Genomic DNA, 20702 nt, shown 5'->3' with positions numbered 1-20702 from the left:
TGAGACGGAGTCTCGCTCTGTCGCCCAGGCTGGAGTGCGGTGGCGCAATCTCGGCTCACTGCAAGCTCTGCCTCCCGGGTTCACGCCATTCTCCTGCCTCAGCCTCTCCGAGTAGCTGGGACTACAGGCGCTCGCCACCACGCCCGGCTAATTTTTTGTATTTTTTTAGTAGGGACAGGGTTTCACCGTGGTCTCGATCTCCTGACCTCGTGATCCGCCCGCCTCGGCCTCCCAAAGTGCTGGGATTACAAGCGTGAGCCACCGCGCCCGGCCCATTTTTGTAACATCTTAATCTTATTTCATGAATGCAATATCACATCTCCTTGAGAATAAATGACTTTTAAGTTTTCCTCTATCTGCCTAGTAATATATTCTGTGTTGCTTTTTGTCTGTTTTGATTTCTGTTTTTCATATTAGGTGTTCTACTCATATCTCTGTTGGTCCTTGCATTTTTATTGAAAAATAGGATTCTAAAAGCTCTGTGTCTGTGAGTGGGCCTTGCTGACCTGACCTTTGGGAACCCTTGATGTCTATGGCTCTTAATCCCCCTGGAGTGTCCCTGCTTCAACCACATCAGTGTCTCCCAGCCCAAACACCCTCTACCCCTCCAGAATATTCATCTCCCATCATCTGCCATGGTATGGGGAGGAGAAGAGGCCTGCCCATACAGAGTGGCAGAGTGGGGTAGGGGATCTGGAGGACTCACTACTCCCTAAACAGACTTTCAACCAGTTTGCCTGATTTTTCTTTTTTTCTTTAAAAAAATAGGCTTGTCAGGGCACGGTGGCTCACGCCTGTAATCCCAGCACTTTGGGAGGCCGAGGCAGGCGGATCACCTGAGGTCAGGAGTTTGAGACCAGCCTCACCAACATGGTGAAACCCTGTCTCTCCTAAAAATACAAAAATCAGCCAGGCGTGGTGGTGCGTGCCTGTAATCCCAGCTACTTGGGAGGCTGAGGCAGGAGAATCACTTGAACCCAGGAAATAGAGTTTGCAGTGAGCCGAGATCGCGCCACTGCACTCCAGCCTGGGTGACAGAGTGAGACTCAAAAAAAAAAAAAAAAAAAAAAAAAAAAAAAAGGCTTTTTTTTTTTTTTTTTTTTTTTTAAGAGTGGTTTTAGGTTCACAGCAAAATTGAGTGGAAAGTACAGAGAATTCCCATACACCCCCTATCCCCGACATGCACAGCCTCTTCCATGATTGACGTCCCCACTGGAGTGGTAGGTTTGTTACAATCTATGGGCCTACACTGACCATCGTTGTCACCCAAAGTCCACAGCGGTTCATTCTTGGTGTACATTCTGTGGGTGCGGACAAATGTATAATGGCATGTACCCACCATTATAGTATCACCCAGGGTAGTTTCCCTGTCCTATAATCCTCTGCTCTGCCCATTCATCCCTCCCTCCCCTCCAGTCCCTGGCAACCACTTGTCATTTACTTGGTTACAGATTTGCCATTACTCCCACTTCTTTTCCTTTTTTTTTCTTTTTGAGACAGAGTCTTGCTCTGTCACCCAGGCTGGAGTGCAGTGGCACGATTTTGGCTCACTGCAACCTCCGCCTTTTGGGTTCAAGTGATTCTCTTGCCTCAGCCTCCCAAGTAGCTGGGACTACAGGCGTGCACCACCACACCCAACTAATGTTTGTAGTTTTAGTAGAGGTGGGATCTCACCATGTTGGACAGGCTGGTCTTGAACTCCTGACCTTAAGTGATCTGCCCGCCTTGCCCTCCCAAAGTGCTGGGATTACAGGTGTGAGCCACTGTGCTCGGCCATTACCTCCACTTCTAGAAGTACCCAGTGCCAGCCAACAGTCCCTGAGCATTGGTGGGGAGGTCCACATGCAGAGTGGGCTGCCTCTCAGCTCTTCTCATGCTACCTTAGGACTCAGCTGTCTCTGCCCATCCTCTCCAAGGGCTCTAAAACGTGTTGCTGTTGTCTCCTGTCTGGTTCTATTTGTCTCTTTGAGGCTATTCCTTAAAAGAAAAATCCCTCTACTGTAGTTCAGCGGGGCTCCAGGAGGGCATGAAGGAAAGTGCATGAGCTCAATCCGCCATGTTTATGAGAAGCTGCTCCCATTGGGTTTTCTGATGTCACCTCAAATTCAACTCGACCCAGACCAGTCCTCTCATCGTGTACTACAAATCGAGCTCCTGCTCCATATATCCTGACTTCCGCCAGTGGCTTCTGCCACTCCCTCACCTAAGGCTGAAAGCCGTAGGGGCCTCGTACGTCTTTGTTTTTTTGCCACCCACTGTGGAACCAGTCTCACCTTCTTCTCTTCCTTTGTGGGTGGGGCATCCCTTCCATTTCCCTTCCTCTCTGTTCACAGCCACCGCCCCCATCCAGCTTCTCACACCCAGGCCTGAATGAATGGCCTGTTGATTTTCAAGCTTGTCTCCCTCACATCTAATCTACAAGTGCCTGTTATAAAAAAATGCCATGATTATATCATTCCTCCACTCAAAAATATAGTTTTTATTTTTATTTATTTATTTATTTATTTATTTATTTATTTATTTGAGATGGAGTCTTGCTCTGTCGCCCAGGCTGGAGTGCAGTGGTGTGATCTCAGCTCACTGCAACTTCTGTCTCCTGGGTTCAAGCGATTCTCCCACCTCAGCCTCCCAAGTAACTGGGATTACAGGTGCCCGCCACCACACCTGGCTAGTTTTTGCATTTTTAGTAGAGACGGGGCTTCACCACGTTGGCCAGGCCAGTCTGGAACTCCTGACCTCGGGCAATCTGCCCACCTTGGTCTCTCAAAGTGTTGGGATTACAGGCGTGAGCCACCGTGCCCGGCCAAATATTGTATTTTGTCCAGAGTAAAAAGTCCAAAGTTCTGAGTCAGGCCAGTGATTTTCCATAATCTGACTCCAATCTACGTCTCTGGGCCTAATTCTCCTACCATGACTGCTGGGCACGGGCACTCTGAACAGATCAGCTCCTTTCAGACGCTGTGCCCTTCACGTGCTGTCCTCTCTGCCCGGGCACCTCTCAACACCCAGCTCAAGTGCTTCCCTGGTGTGAAGTTTCCCGTTACCCCAGGGAAGTTGCAGACATCCTTTTCTGGGTTCCCATGCCCAAACTGAATGCTGTATTGTCATTTTTCTGCTTATATATCTGTTTATATCTATAAGCTTCATATATATACATCATTCTTCTGCTTATATATGTATCTGTTTGGAGTTCTTTGAGGAGACAGACTGTGTCTTATTCATCTTGTACTTTCAGAGCCCAGCTTGGTGCCTTGTATGCAGAAAGTTCTCAATAAATTTTGAATGTATGAATGATTAACCTCAGTTATACTTCATATTTGTTGCTTTCTATTCTTTTCTATGCAGCTGCCTTCTCTGTCACCATATTAATAACAATTTTTATAGGAAAACCTTTTGTAAAATTAAACCCCTTGGAAGTGTCGTAAGAAGACCCTTTTCTATACGGGGAGTGCTTACAGCAGAAGGGAGTCGAGCATATTCTTTTGCCTGGGGCCTTATCTTAACTTATTTTACTTCTTTACATATCGGTGTTATTTTCTTTCTTTCTTTCTTTTTAATTTTTTTATTTTTTTAGACGGAGTCTTGCTCTGTCGGCCAGGCGATTCTCCTGCCTCAGCTTCCCCAGTAGCTGGGATTACAGGTGCCTGCCACTACATCTAATTTTTTTAAATATATATATATATTTTTAGTAGAGATAGGGTTTGGCCATGTTGGTCAGGCTGGTTTTGAACTCCTGACCTCAAGTGATCCGCCCGCCTCCGCCTCCCAGTATGCTAGGATTACATGTGTGAGTCACTGTTCTTTTTCCAGCTGCTCTGTTAGCCCCTCAGGGTAGGGCCTGTGCCTACTCATTGCTTTCCGTATTCCCTGTAACTCCCAGCCGCAGGCTGGGTGTAGAATTGATGCTCAATAAAGGTTTGTGGATTGACTGGGTGCGCTCTGGGGTAGGGAAAGATACACGCGTCAGTTTGGGGTGATTCTCCAATGCCGAAGCAAAGTCAGGAAGCTGGGGGTGGGTCGTGGCAAAGGTCTGACAGCGGAGGGAGGACCAGAGCGGGTTGTGGGAGAGGGCACCCGGGGACAGCCAATGACAGCTGAGCATTCTTTGTGAAGCAGGAAGCAAGAGAAGGATGAGGAAGGAATTCCACGGAAGAAGTAGGAGAGAAACTTGCGTGAATGGTGTAATGGTTGGGTGGGGGTGGCGAGTGCAATAGGGGAGGGGTGCAGGGAGGTGAGAAGGCTCCCGGAGTGAAGGCCTTAGCAGGTCTAACAGGCAGGCCAGCCCTGTCTTCCCTGCCACCTCCCTTGCCTCCTGTTCACACAGATGCTCCACACTGTGGCCCATCTGCCAGAGCCGCCTTTGTCTTAACTATTGAGGAGCCCCTGAACCGCCCCACACCCTCCTTCAGTGTCATCAGGCCCAGGCCTCTGCTTGGGGATGGGATTCCCACCCGCTCTTGACTTCCCACTGCCAGCTGTGAGTCCCATGACTGTTTCTAGGCTGCCCTTCCCAGAAGGGGTCCCCACCCCTGTTCCTGAGTTCTCAGGGAGATAACAAGGAATGAGACATGAGAACCAGGGGAACTGCTGAGTTTGCCGGAGAAGGGCCGGCTCATGTATGCACTCATAAAGAGGTATACAATCTGAGCCCACTCTGCCTTTTCCCTTGCTCCTTTTTTTTTTTTTAAAAAAAAATGAGAAAGAGTTTCACTCTGTCTGCAACCTATGCTGCCTGAGTTCAAGTTATTCTCATGCCTCAGCCTCCCGAGTAGTTGGGACTAGAGGCACACGCCACCATGCCAGGCTTTTTTTTTGTATTTTTAGTAGAGACAGGGTTTCGCCATGTTGGCCAGGCTGGTCTCAAACTCCTGACTTCAAGTGATCCACCTGCCTCAGCCTCCCAAAGTGCTGGGATTACAGGCATGAGCCATCATACCCGGCCCCATGCTGCTTAAAAATACACTGAGGCACATATAACCATCACTGCTGAGACAATTAATAATAAAACATTTTCTTGACATTCCTTGGCTATGTCCCACCTCCTCTCAACCTCTGAGGGTCTTCTCTCTCTCTCCCTTTGTTACTTACTAAACTCACTGAAAGAGAGACCTACACCTGTGCCTCTACTTCCTCTCCACATACAGACTCCCTAACCCAGGGGTCCCCAACCCCCAGACCGTGGACCTGGTCTGTGGCCTGTTAGGAACTGGGCTTCACAGCAGGAGGGGAGCGGCTGAAAAGGGAGCATAACCACCCGAGCTCCACCTCTGTCAGCTCAGCGGTGGCACTAGATTCTCACAGGACTGTGAAGTCTATTGTGACCTGTGCATGCAAGGGATCTAGATTGTGTGCAACTTATGAGAATCTAATGGCTGATGATCTGAAGTGGAACAGTTTCATACCGAAACTATCCCCCCACCCCCACCCTGGTCCATGGAAAAACTGTCTTCCACGAAACCAGTCCCTGGCGCCAAAAAGGTTGGGGACCGCTGCCCTAACCCACCATTCTGCCCTCACTCTTCTTAGAAACTATTCTGTCCTAGGGCATCAGAAGCTTCCAGTCGCCAAGTCCATGGAAGCAGCTCCCAGGCCTCGAATTTTGGGAACCCTGTGGCCTCTGTCACAGTGAACCCTCAGCAATGCCTTCTCTTGTGGTTCTCCTTCCTTGCCATCCCCGTACCATCCCCACCTTCCTTTGTGGCCACATCTCCTGTCCCACGACCAGATGTGGGCCCAGATGTGCTTTGCCAATTTCCATCTGTCCAGTCCTGGGCATGGGAGCCACTTGATGTCCTGCCACCCCTGCAAACCCCTTTAACATTTTGTCTTTTCCCTTGCTTGTCTTGAGCCCACAGGGGCTGAAAGGATAAGAATTCTTCCTGTGGCATGGACCCCAAACCTTGGAGCTATTCTTCTTTTATTTATTGATTTATTTATTAAATCCCTTATTTATTTATTTATTTATTTATTTATTTATTTATTTAAAGGCAGGATCTCACTCTGTTGCCCAGGCTGGAGTGCAGTAGCACGATCTCAGCTCACTGGAGCCTCCACCTCCTGGGTTCAAGCAATTCTCCCACATCAACCTCTTGAGTAGCTGGGATTACAGGTGCGCCCGGCTAATTTTTGCATTTTTAGTAGAGACGGGGTTTCACCATGTTAGCCTGGGCGGTCTCGAACTCCTAACCTCAGGTGATCTGCCCGCCTCAGCCTCCCAAAGTGCTGGGATTACAGGCATGAGCCACTGCACCTGGCCCATTCTTTTTTATTTTTAAGTGAAATATTCCAGCCACAAAAAGGTACAGAGAACAGATTTAACCTCTGTGTTCCCACCACCCAGCTCCAATACTAACCATTACCAACAGACTTGAAGCCCCTTGAATACTCCTCCCCATTGCATCCCCCTCCCCAGAGTGACAGCCACCATCTTGAATTTGTTATTTATCATTCCTACAAATTATTTAAATGTTTGCTACATGTATGTGTGCCCATACATGATATATAGAATTATTACACGTTTTCAAACATTATACAAATGAGAACAGTCTCTATGTATCTTTCTTCAACTTACTTTTTTTTTTTTTTTTTGCTCAAATTTACCCTGCTGATGGGAGCTCTTTATTTACTCTTTGCAGTGTAATATTCCATTGTCAAATGTGCCACACTTGATTTCCCTCTCTCCTGTGAATAGACATTTAGGAAGACCCTGTTGAGCTTGGTCCTGACCTCCTTTCTCTCAGGTAGCCAACAGCCCCTCTTTTACTCTGTTGTTTTGCAAAAAGCCTCCTGACACTATTTTCCAAAGCAACCCCCCACCCTACTTAGGCCTTCATCATCTGTCACCTGGACAACCCGAAGAGTCACCTAATTGGCTCCTGTCATCCTATATGGTTCCACCTGGCCTCTTCCCCAAATCTCAGGTCAATCCTGTTATTTCTCTGCTCTAAATGCCCCTGTGGGTACAGCTCCCCCAAGCCCCAGCTTGGTCCCCAGCTTGACCTGCGGGGCCCTCCCCTGTCTGGTGCCTGCCTTTCCACTATCACCTCCCACGAACCCAGTCTCCCTGTCCGGCCTTCCTGGCTGTCCCCAGGTGTTCTGTCCAGTCCACCTGTGTGTTTTCAGCTATCCCCTGCCTTGCAAACCTTTCCTGCTAAGTCGAATCTGTATGGCTCTGCTCTGCACACCTCTGAAGGTCACAGCACCACTCACTGGCCCCTGCCACACCTGTGAAGTACCCATTTAAGTCCAAGACAGTCCCTCTGTGGATGGAAACTCCCCAGTGGCATCAACAGCAGCAGCAGCAGCATCACCACTTACTGGCGTCAGCAGGTGTGGAACGGAATCCCACTTCACCTCCTGAGCCACGGGATCTTAGGCCATTATAGAGAGATGGGCCGTTTTTTTTTTAATTTTTTATTTAAAACAGGCTGGAGTGCAGTGGCACAATCTCGGCTCACTGCAAGCTCCGCCTCCTGGGTTCACGCCATTCTCCTGCCTCAGCCTCCTGAGTAGCTGGGATTACAGGCGCCCGCCACCACGCCCGGCTAATTTTTTGTATTTTTAGTAGAGACGGGGTTTCACCATGTTAGCCAGGATGGTCTCGATCTCCTGACCTCGTGATCTGCCCGCCTCAGCCTCCCAAAGTGCTGGGATTACAGGCGTGAGCCACCGTGCCCGGCCCCGGGGCCAGGTTTCTAAGACCCTATTGGCCTCCCTGCCTCGGCCTCTGTCTCTGCTGCTTCCATTTAATTTTTTGTTTTCTTCCACGTTAACCTTCCTTAAGCTCCATCTCAGTTCCCCTGCAGGCCTAGAATGTCCTCTCTTGTCCCCTCTTTCTACCCAAATTTCCCCTCCTCAGCTCCAGAACTCTTCCAGGGAGTCTTCCAGGATACACTGGTCCCCAGTGAGCACTTGGGTCCCCCTGAGCCCCTATGGTGACTGGCACTCAGGACTCCATTTTATTAACAGCCATTATGTATTGAGGGCATATTATGCACCAGACATCTTTTTATATATCATTAATCTTCTCAACAAGCCAGTGATGTAGAGATATTACCCCACCCCATTCTACAAATGAGAACTCTGAGGCCCAGAGAGGTCCAGTGGCTTTCCCAACGCCACAGAGCTGGCAAGCAGCAGAGGCAGGATTCGAACCCTTGTGTTTACTCCCTCACAGCACATGACACTCGGCTGATCTCCATCTGTTTCCCAGCCAGAGAAGCAGCTCTCAGAGAACAGAGACCCACTCTGTGTTTCTCTGGTGACCACCCACCCTTACCCCCTGCACCTGGCCCACTCCTGGAGCCCAAGCATGGTGGCCTTGTATAGACAGGCCTGCATTCCAGGTCCCAGAGCAGGAGAGGCCCTCGTGGGAGGGCCAGGGCCAGAAGCCCAGAGTGCCGGCTTGGTTACCCAGCCCACCACTGCACTGTCCCTGTTAATTCAGCCAGTCTTCGGAAGGTTGCCAGCCCTGTCCCTGGCCCCTCCTGGCTAGGACAGAGGGCCTTTCAGCTGGGCTGCCACCATGACCACCTTCTCGGGAGGGGCTGTTTTTCTAAACTTTTGATCCTGAGGCGGATGCAGACTGCAGGCCAGTGAGGTGTCGGAGGTTCTGTGTGGTGGGATGTCCCACCCTGGGGGTCCATGGCTGGTCACCTAGAGATGACTGCAGATGGAAGGGACCTCTGGTGTCAGCATATCGGGTAGTAGCATGTGCATGTTTGTGTGAAGGTGTGTGCTATGCGTGAGGGGTGTCATTGTAAACTCCTCACCACAGACAAGGGGATCTTTGTCTGCACTGCTCTGCCTCACCGTCCCATCAGAAGGGCCCCTGTCTGATTATTTTTATAGGGTAATTCAGACTTCTTTCTCTGCTTCACTCTGTCCTTCAGTGACTGTTCCAAGATCAATTTACCTTATTCTGCTTAGAGAAGAATGGCAGCTGGGGAACTCAGAAGCCAGGGCCTAATTCCTGGCTTCGAGGTGCTCGGAGCCTCATTTCCCCACTCGGAGCCTCCAGAGAAGCAGGGAAGCAGCGAACACCAAAGTAAATTGTGTCACTAGAAAGCAGGGGCAAACCACAGGGTCTCCCTCTTCTCTTTCCCCACCGTCAGCCACAGGTTCCTTTTTTTTTTAAGCCCAGAACCCGGATTGCTCATCTGCAAAGATTCTTTATTCTTAATGCTTTATCTGCTCATCTCTTTGACTCTGCCTCAGTTTCTTCATCTATAAAATGGGGATAATAATATATAACTCAGAGTCGTTTTGGGGGTGAAATGAAATATAAAGCTTCTAGGATAGTGCCTGGCACATAATGAGGGCTCATTAAATGTTAATAATTATTACTATTTAAAAACAGGTACTGAGCCCTCCGCTGTGTGGCAGCTGGCATTCTCAGGGAAATTGTTCTGTGCTCTGGAGACAGGCAAGTTTGTCCAGAGGAGCCGGTCTGCTTTGTTTAAAGCGCCCTCTGCTGACCATCGGCAAGAAGGCCTTGGGCAAGGTGGCGAGTTCATGGTGGGGGAGCCAAGTGCTGAGTGCCAAGGGGAAGGGGGACTTCTGCCGGATGCAGAGCACAGAGCGCTACTTATCCCACCCCTAAAATGTCCGGCTTGGAGCATTTCTCTCTTTTTTTTTCCCCAGCCTGAAAACAGGTTCCAAAGATAGCTTCCCCAACAGGGCTCAGCAATGCTAAGACCAGGACAAGCTGCCAGCCGCAGCTAACAACAGCCTGCACCCTGGCTGTGAGTTAACAGTAGGAAGGAGAGAAGCTACATACCCAGCATGCAGGGCTTCCTGACGGCAAAGCGTGATGGGGGTTGGCGGGGGGGTGGACATGTTTGTTCTTACTTCGAATAAGGTAATAATTGCGGGAGGGCTGCCCCATGTAGGATGTCAGATCAGGAAGAAAATAAATTACTGAGTCTATAAGCCCAATGCACCCAGAAGGTGGTGGCTCATAACAGCTCGTTTCTTATATTGCAAGACCCTCTCCTGTACCAGTGTCCAAAATAGATCATCACCCCACCTGCAAATGCACTGACCATTCACTATATCCCTGTGAGAGAAATAAAAAGAGAACTCTAGTTGAAGCAGTAGAAACTGAAGTTAGACTGCGGGAAGGGCGGTCCTGAGAATAAAGCTAGGTGCAGTCTTGTCCCTCCAGAGTCTGGCATAGGAAGAATGCCCCCGGGGCTAGTCCACAGAACTGACGCTCTTCTTCAAGGGGGTAGTGTAACAGGGCTGGGAGACTGGCAGCCAACACCTCAGGATTCTCTGGGGCATTCTGGTAGGTCCCGGCTGGGAGGGGAAGAAGGGGAAGGGGGAAGCGGCTGCAGCAAAATCATGGGTAATCGTTTTATTGCATTGTAGAGAATGCCATTGTCCACAGATTACATGCAGCTAGGTTTACCGTACAAGGCCCTGGCAGCCTCCAGGAGGGCTGGGAGGGGCAGATTACAATACACATCAGTGCTACTTCTTTAAACAGTGTCTGGTGGGGAGACTCTAAGACCAAGCTGAGCTCTCCAGCCCCTCTCGAGGTACCATGGGGGACAGGGAATTCACCCCAGGCTCTACACAAGCGTCCAGAGGATTAGGGCTGTGGTGGAGCAGGCCTGCAGAGTGGATGAAGGTGAGACAGAGAAAGCGGGGTGAGAGAGCGACAGACAGAAACAGATGGAGGAAAAGGACAAAAGACATGCCTGAAAGTAGAGAGAGGTCAGCAAAGACTCACCATCCAGGTCCTTCTCCTAGCATTTGGCTGGAGAGTTCCAGCAGTTTGGTGATTTGTGGAAAGGGTGATTGACTCCAGTTCAGCTTTCTCAACACCCTCCCCTCCCCTGCTCCCCAAATACACTCTTTCCTGGGCCTTGTCCCTAGTGACAGGCCTGGGACTCCTTTCTGCCCTCAAGGAGGGAGTGTCCAGAAGGTGGCATAAGACCAATGAGGGCCGGGTGCGGTGGCTCACGCCTATAATCCCAGCACTTTGGGAGGCCGAGGCTGGCGGATCACCTGAGGTCAGGAGTTTGAGATCAGCCTGACCAACATGGAGAAACCCCATCTCTACTAAAAATACAAAAAAAATTAGCCTGGCGTGGTGGTGCATGCCTGTAATCCCAGCTTCTCGGGAGGCTGAGGCGGGAGAATCGCTTGAACCCGGGAGGCAAAGGTTGCAGTGAGCTGAGATAGTGTCACTGCACTCCAATCTGGGCAACAAGAGTGAAACTCCCATCTTAAAAAAAATAAAAAATAAAGAAGACCAATGAGACGGCTGAGGCCCTGGGGATGTGCACGGGGGTCTGAGGCGGCGGGAGGGGCTCTGTTGAGGAGGGGCAGCAGGTGGGGAACCAGGACTTAAGACGGGATAAGAGGCGCAGGCTGGTGTGCTGGGGCTGGGGGAGGTGTCAGGGCCCATCTTTGGCTTAACAGCTTGGCCCTTGGCCTCTTTCCTTGCGGCCTATCCAGGGTCCCCTTTGTACAGGTTGAATGATCCCATTTCCGCCGTGAGCCCACGACTGTGATGACTATGGTCACCACACAGCGTGCCACGTGGGTGTGTATGCACACTAATGGTCCTACTGCTTTAGGATGCCACCACCACACCTGGACACCACTACACACACACACGCTTATCCAGGCAGCCCCCTTGAAGACGTGGACAATGGGCCCGGAAGGACATCTGGGCATGGGGGTGGATGTCTCCAGAGCAGGTGGCACAGGTAAAGGAACCCTGAGGCAGTGGTCCTCTCCATCCCTGCAGCAAATCAGCTGCCTTCTCCAACACTCTGGCAAGAACTTGGATTTCAAACTAGTGAAAGAACTAGGGCAAAGGATTGGGACTCTGGAAGAAAACAGGAAAATGACAGAGAACCCTGTTTAAGCGTGGAAGGGACAGGAGGCACAGGGGAACTGGAGGTGGGTGGGCCCTGTCTACAGTGAGGGCACATGCCCAGCACCCCTGCAGGGCTGCTCATTCCATCCACTCACAGAAACCACCACCACAGCGACCCTCACATTGCTGCTGCTCTGCCCAGGTTCCCTGAGCAGAGCGATCTTTCAGCTTTAATGCTCCTCCCCTCCCGCACCTCGGTGACACACACAGGGCCCGGTGAATAGAGGACGTTTAATATTTCTGTGCTGGTCAAACGGAACACAGGTGGGGAATACATGGGGAGGGGGCGGAGGGCCCCCTGCCTCTCAGGAGGGGTGGCTTGTGAGGGGTGTATGTGGGGGGTTCTTGGGAAATATCCAAGGAGTCTTCTCAGTAAAGGGGCCAGGCCAGAGGTGTTATGAGCATCCAATATGCCCAGTCCTTGGCCTTGAGTTGGGGTCCCCCATAGGGGGTCTGTGGAGAGTCTCTTTTTTCCAGCTCTTTTGCTAGAATCCACACTCCCAGCACGACGGGTGACTTGGTCCTAGAGAGGGGTCTGGAGAGCCCCCAGGAAGCAGCCCAGGGTCGGGGAGGAGGGCTCCTGTGCCCACTCCTGACGGGGTGAGAGCCTGCTTCCTCCCCTCCTTTCTCCTTCCCCCAGGCTGGGCAGGAGCGGAGGGGAGGGGGGCAGGGCCCTGCCTCCACTGAGCCCCAGGGTCCTCGGGGTGGATGGAGGAGGGGTGGAGAGAGAGGGTCTTGGCCACCAACAGACACTGTAAACTTTGGTTTAAAACAATAACTTAAGTGGAGGGAGGGCTTCCAGCCTGGGGCCGGGGTGGGAGAATGGGAGGGCAGGTGCTGGGGAGGCGACAAAGGAAAAAGCCAACAAAAAGTTTTGGTTTTTGCTTCCGGCATAAGAAAGGTCTTTGGTCATCCGTTTAACTGGGGTGGGGGGGGGGGCGTGGGGGGAGAGGCGGGCAGGGAAGGGGAGCTGAGGGAGTGTGAGAGGACTGCAGAGAGGCCTGCAGGCTGGATGTGGGTGTGGAGCCGGGGTCCAGCCTGGCCTTCCCCTGGGCTCCCGGCCCAGGCCCCCGCCTCTGGCCTCAGGGGGAGCTTGGCTCCACCTGCAGAAGCGCACCTGGCACAGACCTCTGTGGGTGAGGCAGTACCAGGCCTCTTCCCATGGGGGCGGCTGGAGGATCCCCCAGCAAACGGGGGTGGGGGTGGAGGCCTGGCTCAGCCTGGTTCTGTCTCAGGTTGGGGGTGGGGCTGGAGCCAGGTGGGCCTGCTCACACTGACCCCCACAGGGCACACAGACAGTCCCACCCCAGCAGCAGACAGGGCTGTTTCTTCTGGGGATGGAGGAACAGTTCCTCCACTCAGGCCAGGGCAGGGTGGGAGCTGGGGGTGGAGAGTTCTTTCTTCACAGTACGGAAAAGGCGGCGGAAGGGAGCACGAGTTAGGAAAGTGGGGGCCTCTGGCCAGAAAACACGGCCAGAGCCAGGGGCCAGAGCCAGGTGCCGGGGGCCCCGGGTTTGAGAGGGGTGGCTAAGCCCCGCCTGCGGGTCTCCATGGTGCTGAGGGGCCCTGTGGGGATAGCTGGTGGGGGAGGAGGGCCCTGCTGCTGCTGGTGGTTGGGGGGAGGCGGTTTCAGATGTGGGGAGGGTCTGAGGAGGGGTCTGAACCCTCCGTGTCCTCTACTGGTCTGAGACCAGGGGTTGTGTCCCTGGGGGTGGGGACCGTCCTGCCCCTACGTGTTTTTGTCAGGTCACACTGGGAGCTGCTGGCCCGGGCCTCCCCCGTCTGAGTCCTGGATTTGCCTTGAGGCTCGGGAGGGGCTGTGGAGTGGGGGGAGATGGGGCCTGGATTCTGGAAGGGAGGGGTCTCACCCCTGCCCTGCCGGTCCCTACAGGCCCTTAGGACAGTTCTTCTCCCGGCAGCTCCTCCTCCAGGTCCCTGTCTTCCAGAGGCCCGGAGGCGCTGGGGTTAGGGGCGCCCAGGGGAGGCCCGGGCTGCCTGTCTTCCTCAGCCTCTGCTGGCTCCTCCTTCACCTGCACCTGGTGGCTGAGGCAAAAGTATGGCATGGGCACCAGGTGGCTGTCCTCTGATGCCCTCTGCCCCCTGCCCCCCAAACTCACCCAGAACTCTGGGGCACACTGGGATGCCCACAGCCCCCTCCCCAGGATCCCATCAGACCTGGGGGCTGATCTCCCCTACGGCTCTCTTCAAAGAAAAGCCGATGCTGGGGCAGAGACTGCTCTCGGTTGCGGAGCAGAGAAGAGGGGAGATGAGCGAACGGAGGAAGGAGAAGGAAGAGAGAAGAAAGGCCAGGCGAGGTGGCTCACACAGGTAATCCCAGCATTTTGGGTGGGCGAGGCCAGTGGATCACCTGAAATCAGGAGTTTGAGACCAGCCTGGCCAGCATGGTGAAACCTCATTCTCTACTAAATACAAAATAATTAGTCGGGCGTGGTGGGAGGTGCCTGTAATTCCAGCTACTTGGGAGGCTGAGGCAGGAGAATCACTTGAACCCAGGAGGCAGAGGTTGCAGTGAGCCAAGATCTTGCCATTACACTCCAGCCTGGGTGACAGAGCGAGACTCCGTCTTAAGAAAGGGGGAAAAGGGGGAAGAGAAGGTGGGAAGGTGGGGAGGTGGGGAGAGGGGGAGAGGGGGTAAGAAGAACAGGCAGGTGGGACAAGGGAGGGCTGAGAGGGCTGATGAGGGAAGGTAGAGAGAAGCTACTTGTCCTGGAGAGAGGTGTGGTGGGGGTGGGATGGGGAACCCCACCCAGGGTGGGGGATGATGCCTCCTCCCTGGTGGTTGAAGGGAGCTGGGGTGGGTGGGGGTCCATGCTGTGTGCTCACCTGTACTGGGGCGGGGAGAGGCGAGGAGGGCTGCTGCTGCCGTTGCTGGGCAGCGGCTCCACGGGGGCACCCACGTCATCGTGGCTGAGGGGCAGCAGGCTGCTGGCGGAGCCAGGGTTCAGCATGCCAGGGCTGTTGAGGAGGGGGAAGCTGCTCTCGGCCAGGGCGGCCTGGAGGGGCACAGGGTTGGGCCTCGTCAGTGGCTCCACAGGACGGGGCACACTCAGTCTAAGTGCTGTGCCTTCCCCACCCGGTAGAGAGCCGCCTGTGTGTCTGCCTACTGGCCCCACGGGCGGATCTGTCTGGGCAACTCCCAAGCCCCAACTCAGCCTTTGAATGTAGCATCCCTCCCCCATGGCTGGAACTCTGACCCCCCAACCTCCTACCTCCCAGCTTTCCTGGAACCTGGGCCTGGCTTATCCCCTCTCCCAGGGAACAGAGAACCCCCAGACTGACAAATCAGGAAAGGGGATGCTATAGGTATGCCATCCTCCCAGCTGCCTGCCTTGTCTGAACCCAGCCTTGAAAGCAGAGGTGGAGGCTGGCCCCGAGCCGGGGTGGGGCAGAGAGATGGGGTCTTGGAGAGTTTGGGTCTTCACCCTCCTTCCCTCCTCTGGTGAGTCCTCTGCAGGGGAGGACGGGGTCTCTTGTATGAGAAAGCAAGGGGGCGGGAGGTAGAGGTGAGTGGGTGGGCTCTGGGCTGGTCACCTGGTAGCTGGCATTAAGTGCTCCATAGCTGAGGCCCGAGATCATGTTCTTCACCAGGGTGGGGCTCCTGGAGGACAGAGAAGGCCATCTTTGGCTCACTCATTCACTTAGCTCTTCATTCGCATCTCTTTACTCTCACTAAGTAAGGGCCTGTGCTGGGAATGGGTCCCATTCCCTATTCTGGGAGGCCAGGGCGATCAGCCGCTGTCTTGGAGCTGTGTGTGTGCTTGGTCTGATTCGGTCTTCAACACTCAACTGGCCCTGCAGGAGCAGCCCCTTCACAGGTGGGTGCAAGGGGCTTGGTTCAGGGACCTGTCCAGGTCTCGGAGCTGGGAAGCGGGAACTGGCATCCCCCCAGTGTCTGCCTTCACAGCATGCTAGCCCCCTCCCCCCCACCCGTTTTCTCTCTCCGGTCTAGATTTTCCAATGTTTGGCAAGGTCCAATCTATAGTCTCAGTAGTTACACACCTGGTCTGCCCGCACTGTCTTGCCATCCTAGATTCTGGGACATGTCAGACATACGCTCAGCCTGTCCCACATGCTTCATACAGAAGGCTTCTCTGGACGGGAAGGTGTTCGGGAGTTGGGACAGGAAAAGCAGTGGCTGGGGGCTGTCCCTCTTCCAGTGATGACACCATCACAGAGCTCTCACAGAGCTTAAGGAAACAGCCAAAGGTCACCAAACTGGTGAGAAGCAGAGGTGCAGGCGCAGCCAGGCCTGGAGACTGGCCCCTGGGCATTCACCAGGCAATGGCTTCCCTCCATTCTCCAGGCTCCCACACTGCCTGGGGTGCAAAGGCTCCTGCCTGGAGAGCAGGCATCTTTTGAGGGGAGCAGACACCCCACACCTCAGAGACATCCATCTAACTTGCTCTCCTCTCCTTACCCAGGGGCTCTGGCCCAAGGGGCACAGCAAGCAGGTGGCTGGGGTGGGGGTGTTTGAGGTGGGGAGAAGGCCACTGCTGCTACGTGGAAGCCAAAGGGAGGTCCTGACCCTGTCCCAGGCTCCTCAGTTTCTGTTTAAACTGCCAGGTGGAGGCCAGATGCAGTAGCTCACGCCTGTAATCCCAGCATTTTGGGAGGCCGATGTGGGCAGATCACCTGAGGTCAGGAGTTCGAGATCAGCCTGGTCAACATGGTGAAACCCCGTCTCTACCAAAAATACAATAATTAGCTGGGTGTGGTGGTGGGCACCTGTAATTCCAGCTTCTCGGGAGGCTGAGGCAGGAGAATCGCTTGAACCCAGGAGGTGGAGGTTGCAGTGAGCCAAAATCGTGCCACTGCACTCCAGCCTGGGCAACAGAGCAAGACTCCGTCTCAAAACAGTAATAGGCCGGGCGCGCTGGTGCATGTCTGTAATCCTAGCACTTTGGGAGGCCAAGGCAGATGGATCACCTGAAGTTGGGAATTCGAGACCAGCCTGACCAACGTGGTGAAACCATGTTTCTACTAAATACAAAAAAAATTAGCCGGGTGTGATGGTGGGCACCTGTAATTCTAGCTACTCGAAAGGCTGGGGCAGGAGAATCGCTTGAACCTGGGAAGTGGAGGTTCCAGCGAACTGAGATCGTGCCATTGCACTCTAGCCTGGGCAACAAGAACGAAACTCCTTCTCAAAATAAATAAATAAATAAATAAAATAATAAAATTAAAAATAATAATAAATAATAAATAAAATGCCAGGTGGTGAAGCTGAGCACAAAAGACCAGGAGGGCAGAGACCTGGTCCTGGAACTAGCTCTGCCACAAATCTGCTCTGGGGCCTCCTGCCAGCCCCTGGCCCTCACTGGCTCTCCTCTGCCATAAGATGAATTGGTGGGGTCCCAGGACCTCAGAGGTCTAGTCATCCTGATAAGCTGAGAGAGCGGGTGCCCTGGGGGGTGGCAGCCCCTCATCCACGGCCCATTGGCCGGCATCTGCCTGTGTGCCAGCTCTGGCCAGGGCTACTTGGGGCCCCTGTCTCTCTTTGCTACTAGGCCTCCTGCTTGGCCCCTTCCCTCAGTCAGAGTGAGGACAGAAGAGGACATAAATGTCTGCCTTCTGATTATCCATCACTTCCAGATTCCAGCCCCCTGTCCCCAAGCACTAGTCTCCTCTGCTCCTTTCTCCCCACACGCCTTCCCCCAGCCAGGAAGGATCTGGTGCATATGTGTACCCTGGAGAGGTAGGGGGTGGGGGTGAGTTGGCTCCTGCCCCCTGGGCAGGTACACCCCATCCAGCTCTGGACCCACGTACCCTGTCATCTTTGGCGGTCTCCGCTTCTGATACTCCCGCTCGTCCACAGTCCACACGGCACCCTTGACGTTCTCCACGCGGACGAAGCACTTGTGCAGGCTGAGATTGTGGCGCACGGCGTTCTGTGGGTGAAGAGGAGCTCAGAAGCGGCTTGCTTGGCCAAGCACAAACATGATAGTCCTCATCCCATCCTACGTCCCACGCAGCAGTTGTCCACCTTCCCCCGCTCAGGGATGAGCAGGGGAGGGGGGTGGGCTGGGAGGAGACACAGCCAAAGGGAAGGCGGGCCCCTACCCTTTCCATAGAGCCAGGGGCTCCCAGCCTCTTCACCATGGATGACCCATTTTATTAGCTGCCTCCTCTCTCCCTGCCACATCTTGGAAAGTTCCGTCTACTAACTAAATGCTATCTAGTTAGTAATAATCTGTTTCATCATCTTTGTTAATCAAAGACACATGTAATTGTTACTCAGGGCTTTGGAACAGCAGCAGATCACATTCAGGCCCTGGCATCTCTGCAAGCCCAGGATGCTTTATCTCAGGTGCATGCAGAATTTCCACTAAGCTTTTAAAAGTTTAGGAAAGAGCTCATAAACCCTCACTGCCACCTCCACTGACCCACAGGAGCCTGGGAGCCATGCTTTGGGCTGTGGCTCAGAACAGGCAGATTATATTTTGAGAGTACAAGGTATACAGTAAAGGCCTCATACATGTTGAAATAAACAGGGAGAGAAGAGAGTGTGGGTTGACAGCTGAGAGTCAGAAAGAGGAGAGAAAGAAGGTAAGTCACCTTGTCTGTTCCACCTCCTCCTGGCAGGATAACTTCAAGAATTGAGGTCATCTGGTTTGTAGGACGCTTGGGTGAGGGCAGGGTGCTTGGCCCAATTCCCCCCCCCCACCACCACGGGAGCCCGGACTAGGGCCCTAGTCTGCCCCACCTCACCGTGTCCCTCAGTCCTGTCCCTGCACCCTCCTCTCTCAGCTGTGCTACCCCCACGGCCAGCTCCCAGTTATCACCATCCCTGCCTGCATCTCTGTCCCTGTTACCTGGCCTCCCTTAGCCTCCCCCGCCTCGTCCCCATCCTTGTCTCCTCTTTACATTTCTAAACGGGGAAGAAAGCGGGTAGGGCAGGCAGCCCGTGCCCCTGGAGATCCCCTCTCCCTCTCTCCCTTCCAACTCTTGCCACTTGCAACTGGCCCGATTTCATTACCAATTTTAATTTGCCTCTAATTAAATCCTGTGTATTTTTCCGACTCGCTTGCTAATCCACGAGGGAGGCGGGCGGCTGGAGTGGAATCTCTTGGAGCGATAATTACAAAGGGTCTAATCACGCCGGGGCTCCTGCCTCGGAATAAATTTGCCCGCATTACGGGGCTCCGATCCTCCGCTTTGCAAATGAGAATGACCCCAATTTCCGAGGATGGCCTCACCGGGGCTTTTTTCCCTCATTTCGAAGCCTGATTCGTGATGAGAGACTAATTCGTTACGCTGAAACATTAACGGCAATTTAAGGGGTCTGGCGGGGGCTTCGTAAACAAAAGGACGGGCCCACAACACGGGCCTTGGGAGGGGATGGACACGGGGAGGGCCAGCAAGGACCATCAGCTTGGCAGATGGCAGCTCTGTCCCTGGATGAACGGCAGCTGGTTGGGCCCACACCATGCCCGCTCCCAACCCTTCTGCCCTGGTCTGAGGTGGAAAGTATCTCAGGGTGAGAGCCAGCAAAGGTGAAGAAGGGAAAGAAGGAAACACAAATAATTCGGGAGAGGATCAGAGATGACCTGACGGGCTAAGAAATGAGTGGAAAGTAGAGGTGGAAGCAGAGTTGGGTGTAGACGGCGTATTTCCCAAGTAACATGAATGGATGTGGCTGAAAAAAACCAGAAGGTCAAAGTGGACCTCAAGCTGGATGGATTCTGTTGTGCCATGAGGAAGACTCAGGCAGTGGCCTCAGGCACAGAAGCAGCAGCAGAGTACTGCTAACTGGGAAAGTCACCTACTTAGTCGTTCACTTTCCCCAGCCCAGATGCTTCTTACTGGACCCTAGGCTAGGTGAGGGGAGACGGGGGTGAAGAACTAGGAGGAACACACCACAGAGATGTCAAAGGCTGGGCTGGGCAAGGGCGGCAGGGTTAGAATATCAGGGGGGTGGCTTCAGGATGGTCACTGAGTAGTTTAAGGAAGTCACCTAAACCAGGTCACCTAACCTGACCTCAAGAGAAGAATTAGAAAATTGCAGCAGGGCGTAACAGGTAAGAGAGAAGGAAGGAAGGAAGGTAGGTGGCTTAGCAGTACTTTGCCCCCAAAGAGAAGGCTGTCTTACGGAAAGGAGGCTCTATATTGCTACCCCTAAAGGCAAAGGATTAATATGCATTATTAAACATTAGGTAATAATTATAATCATTCCTTACGTTTGTAGGACTCTATCATTTATAAAAACCTGGTATCTGAACTGACCTGGAGGTTGGAGACTGGACCAGGTGGTCCCAAGCAAGCCCTGCTGGCTCATAAAGAGGGCAGGAATGTGGTTGGCAGAAAATGACATCACTCACAGCCAATTAGAGCAGCTGTCCCAGCCTCCCAGCTTCTCTCCCAAGCTTTGGGAATTGGGTATGGGGATATGAAAGTCATGATGCAGTCCCTTCTGCTGCACTTAGCATAATCCCAGGGCAAAGGTAGGCAGGCACTGTGCAGACCCCACCAAGTCCTGGGCGCTGGTGGGGAGGAGGGGCTCAGTAACACTTGTTGAAACCTAGTGCGATTGGGGGAGGTAGCCCGTTTAACTGCAGTTTCTTCAGTGGCCAGCAGGGGGACTCAAGAGCCAGGGATCCAATTAAGGTTCAGAGAGGCAGTCCTTGCCCGCGTCTAACCTTCCCTGCAGGGGCCAACTCGCTTCTTCTTCCCCCCTACCCCGCCCACTCTCCCAATTTAGATATCGCCTTCCCACCTTGAGACAGATAGACAGACAGACACAGACACACACACACACACACACACACACACACACACACACACACACACA

General features: G+C 53.3%; 1 protein-coding gene across 6 annotated transcripts in view; it reads right to left on the bottom strand.

Moving 5' to 3' along the window:
• Positions 1 to 12859: 12859 nt before the first annotated feature.
• The window catches only part of FOXP4 (forkhead box P4), a 54088-nt gene continuing 46245 nt past the window's right edge, over positions 12860 to 20702 (bottom strand). For all 6 annotated transcript variants that reach the window (XM_032140746.2, XM_032140748.2, XM_058432442.1 and 3 more), the window contains 4 exons: positions 17681 to 17802; positions 15446 to 15512; positions 14738 to 14907; positions 12860 to 13936 (listed from right to left, as the gene is read on the bottom strand). In XM_032140746.2, coding sequence (XP_031996637.1) covers positions 13789 to 13936; positions 14738 to 14907; positions 15446 to 15512; positions 17681 to 17802 — 507 coding nt within the window. In that variant the 3' untranslated portion in view covers positions 12860 to 13788. The remainder of the gene's footprint in view (positions 13937 to 14737; positions 14908 to 15445; positions 15513 to 17680; positions 17803 to 20702) is intronic.

This window comes from Hylobates moloch, unplaced genomic scaffold (genome assembly GCF_009828535.3).
Source record: "Hylobates moloch isolate HMO894 unplaced genomic scaffold, HMol_V3 SCAFFOLD_20, whole genome shotgun sequence".
Taxonomy (NCBI): Eukaryota; Metazoa; Chordata; class Mammalia; order Primates; family Hylobatidae; genus Hylobates; species Hylobates moloch.
Note: the sequence above shows the minus strand (reverse complement) of the source record. Positions and strands in the feature narration are given on the sequence as shown.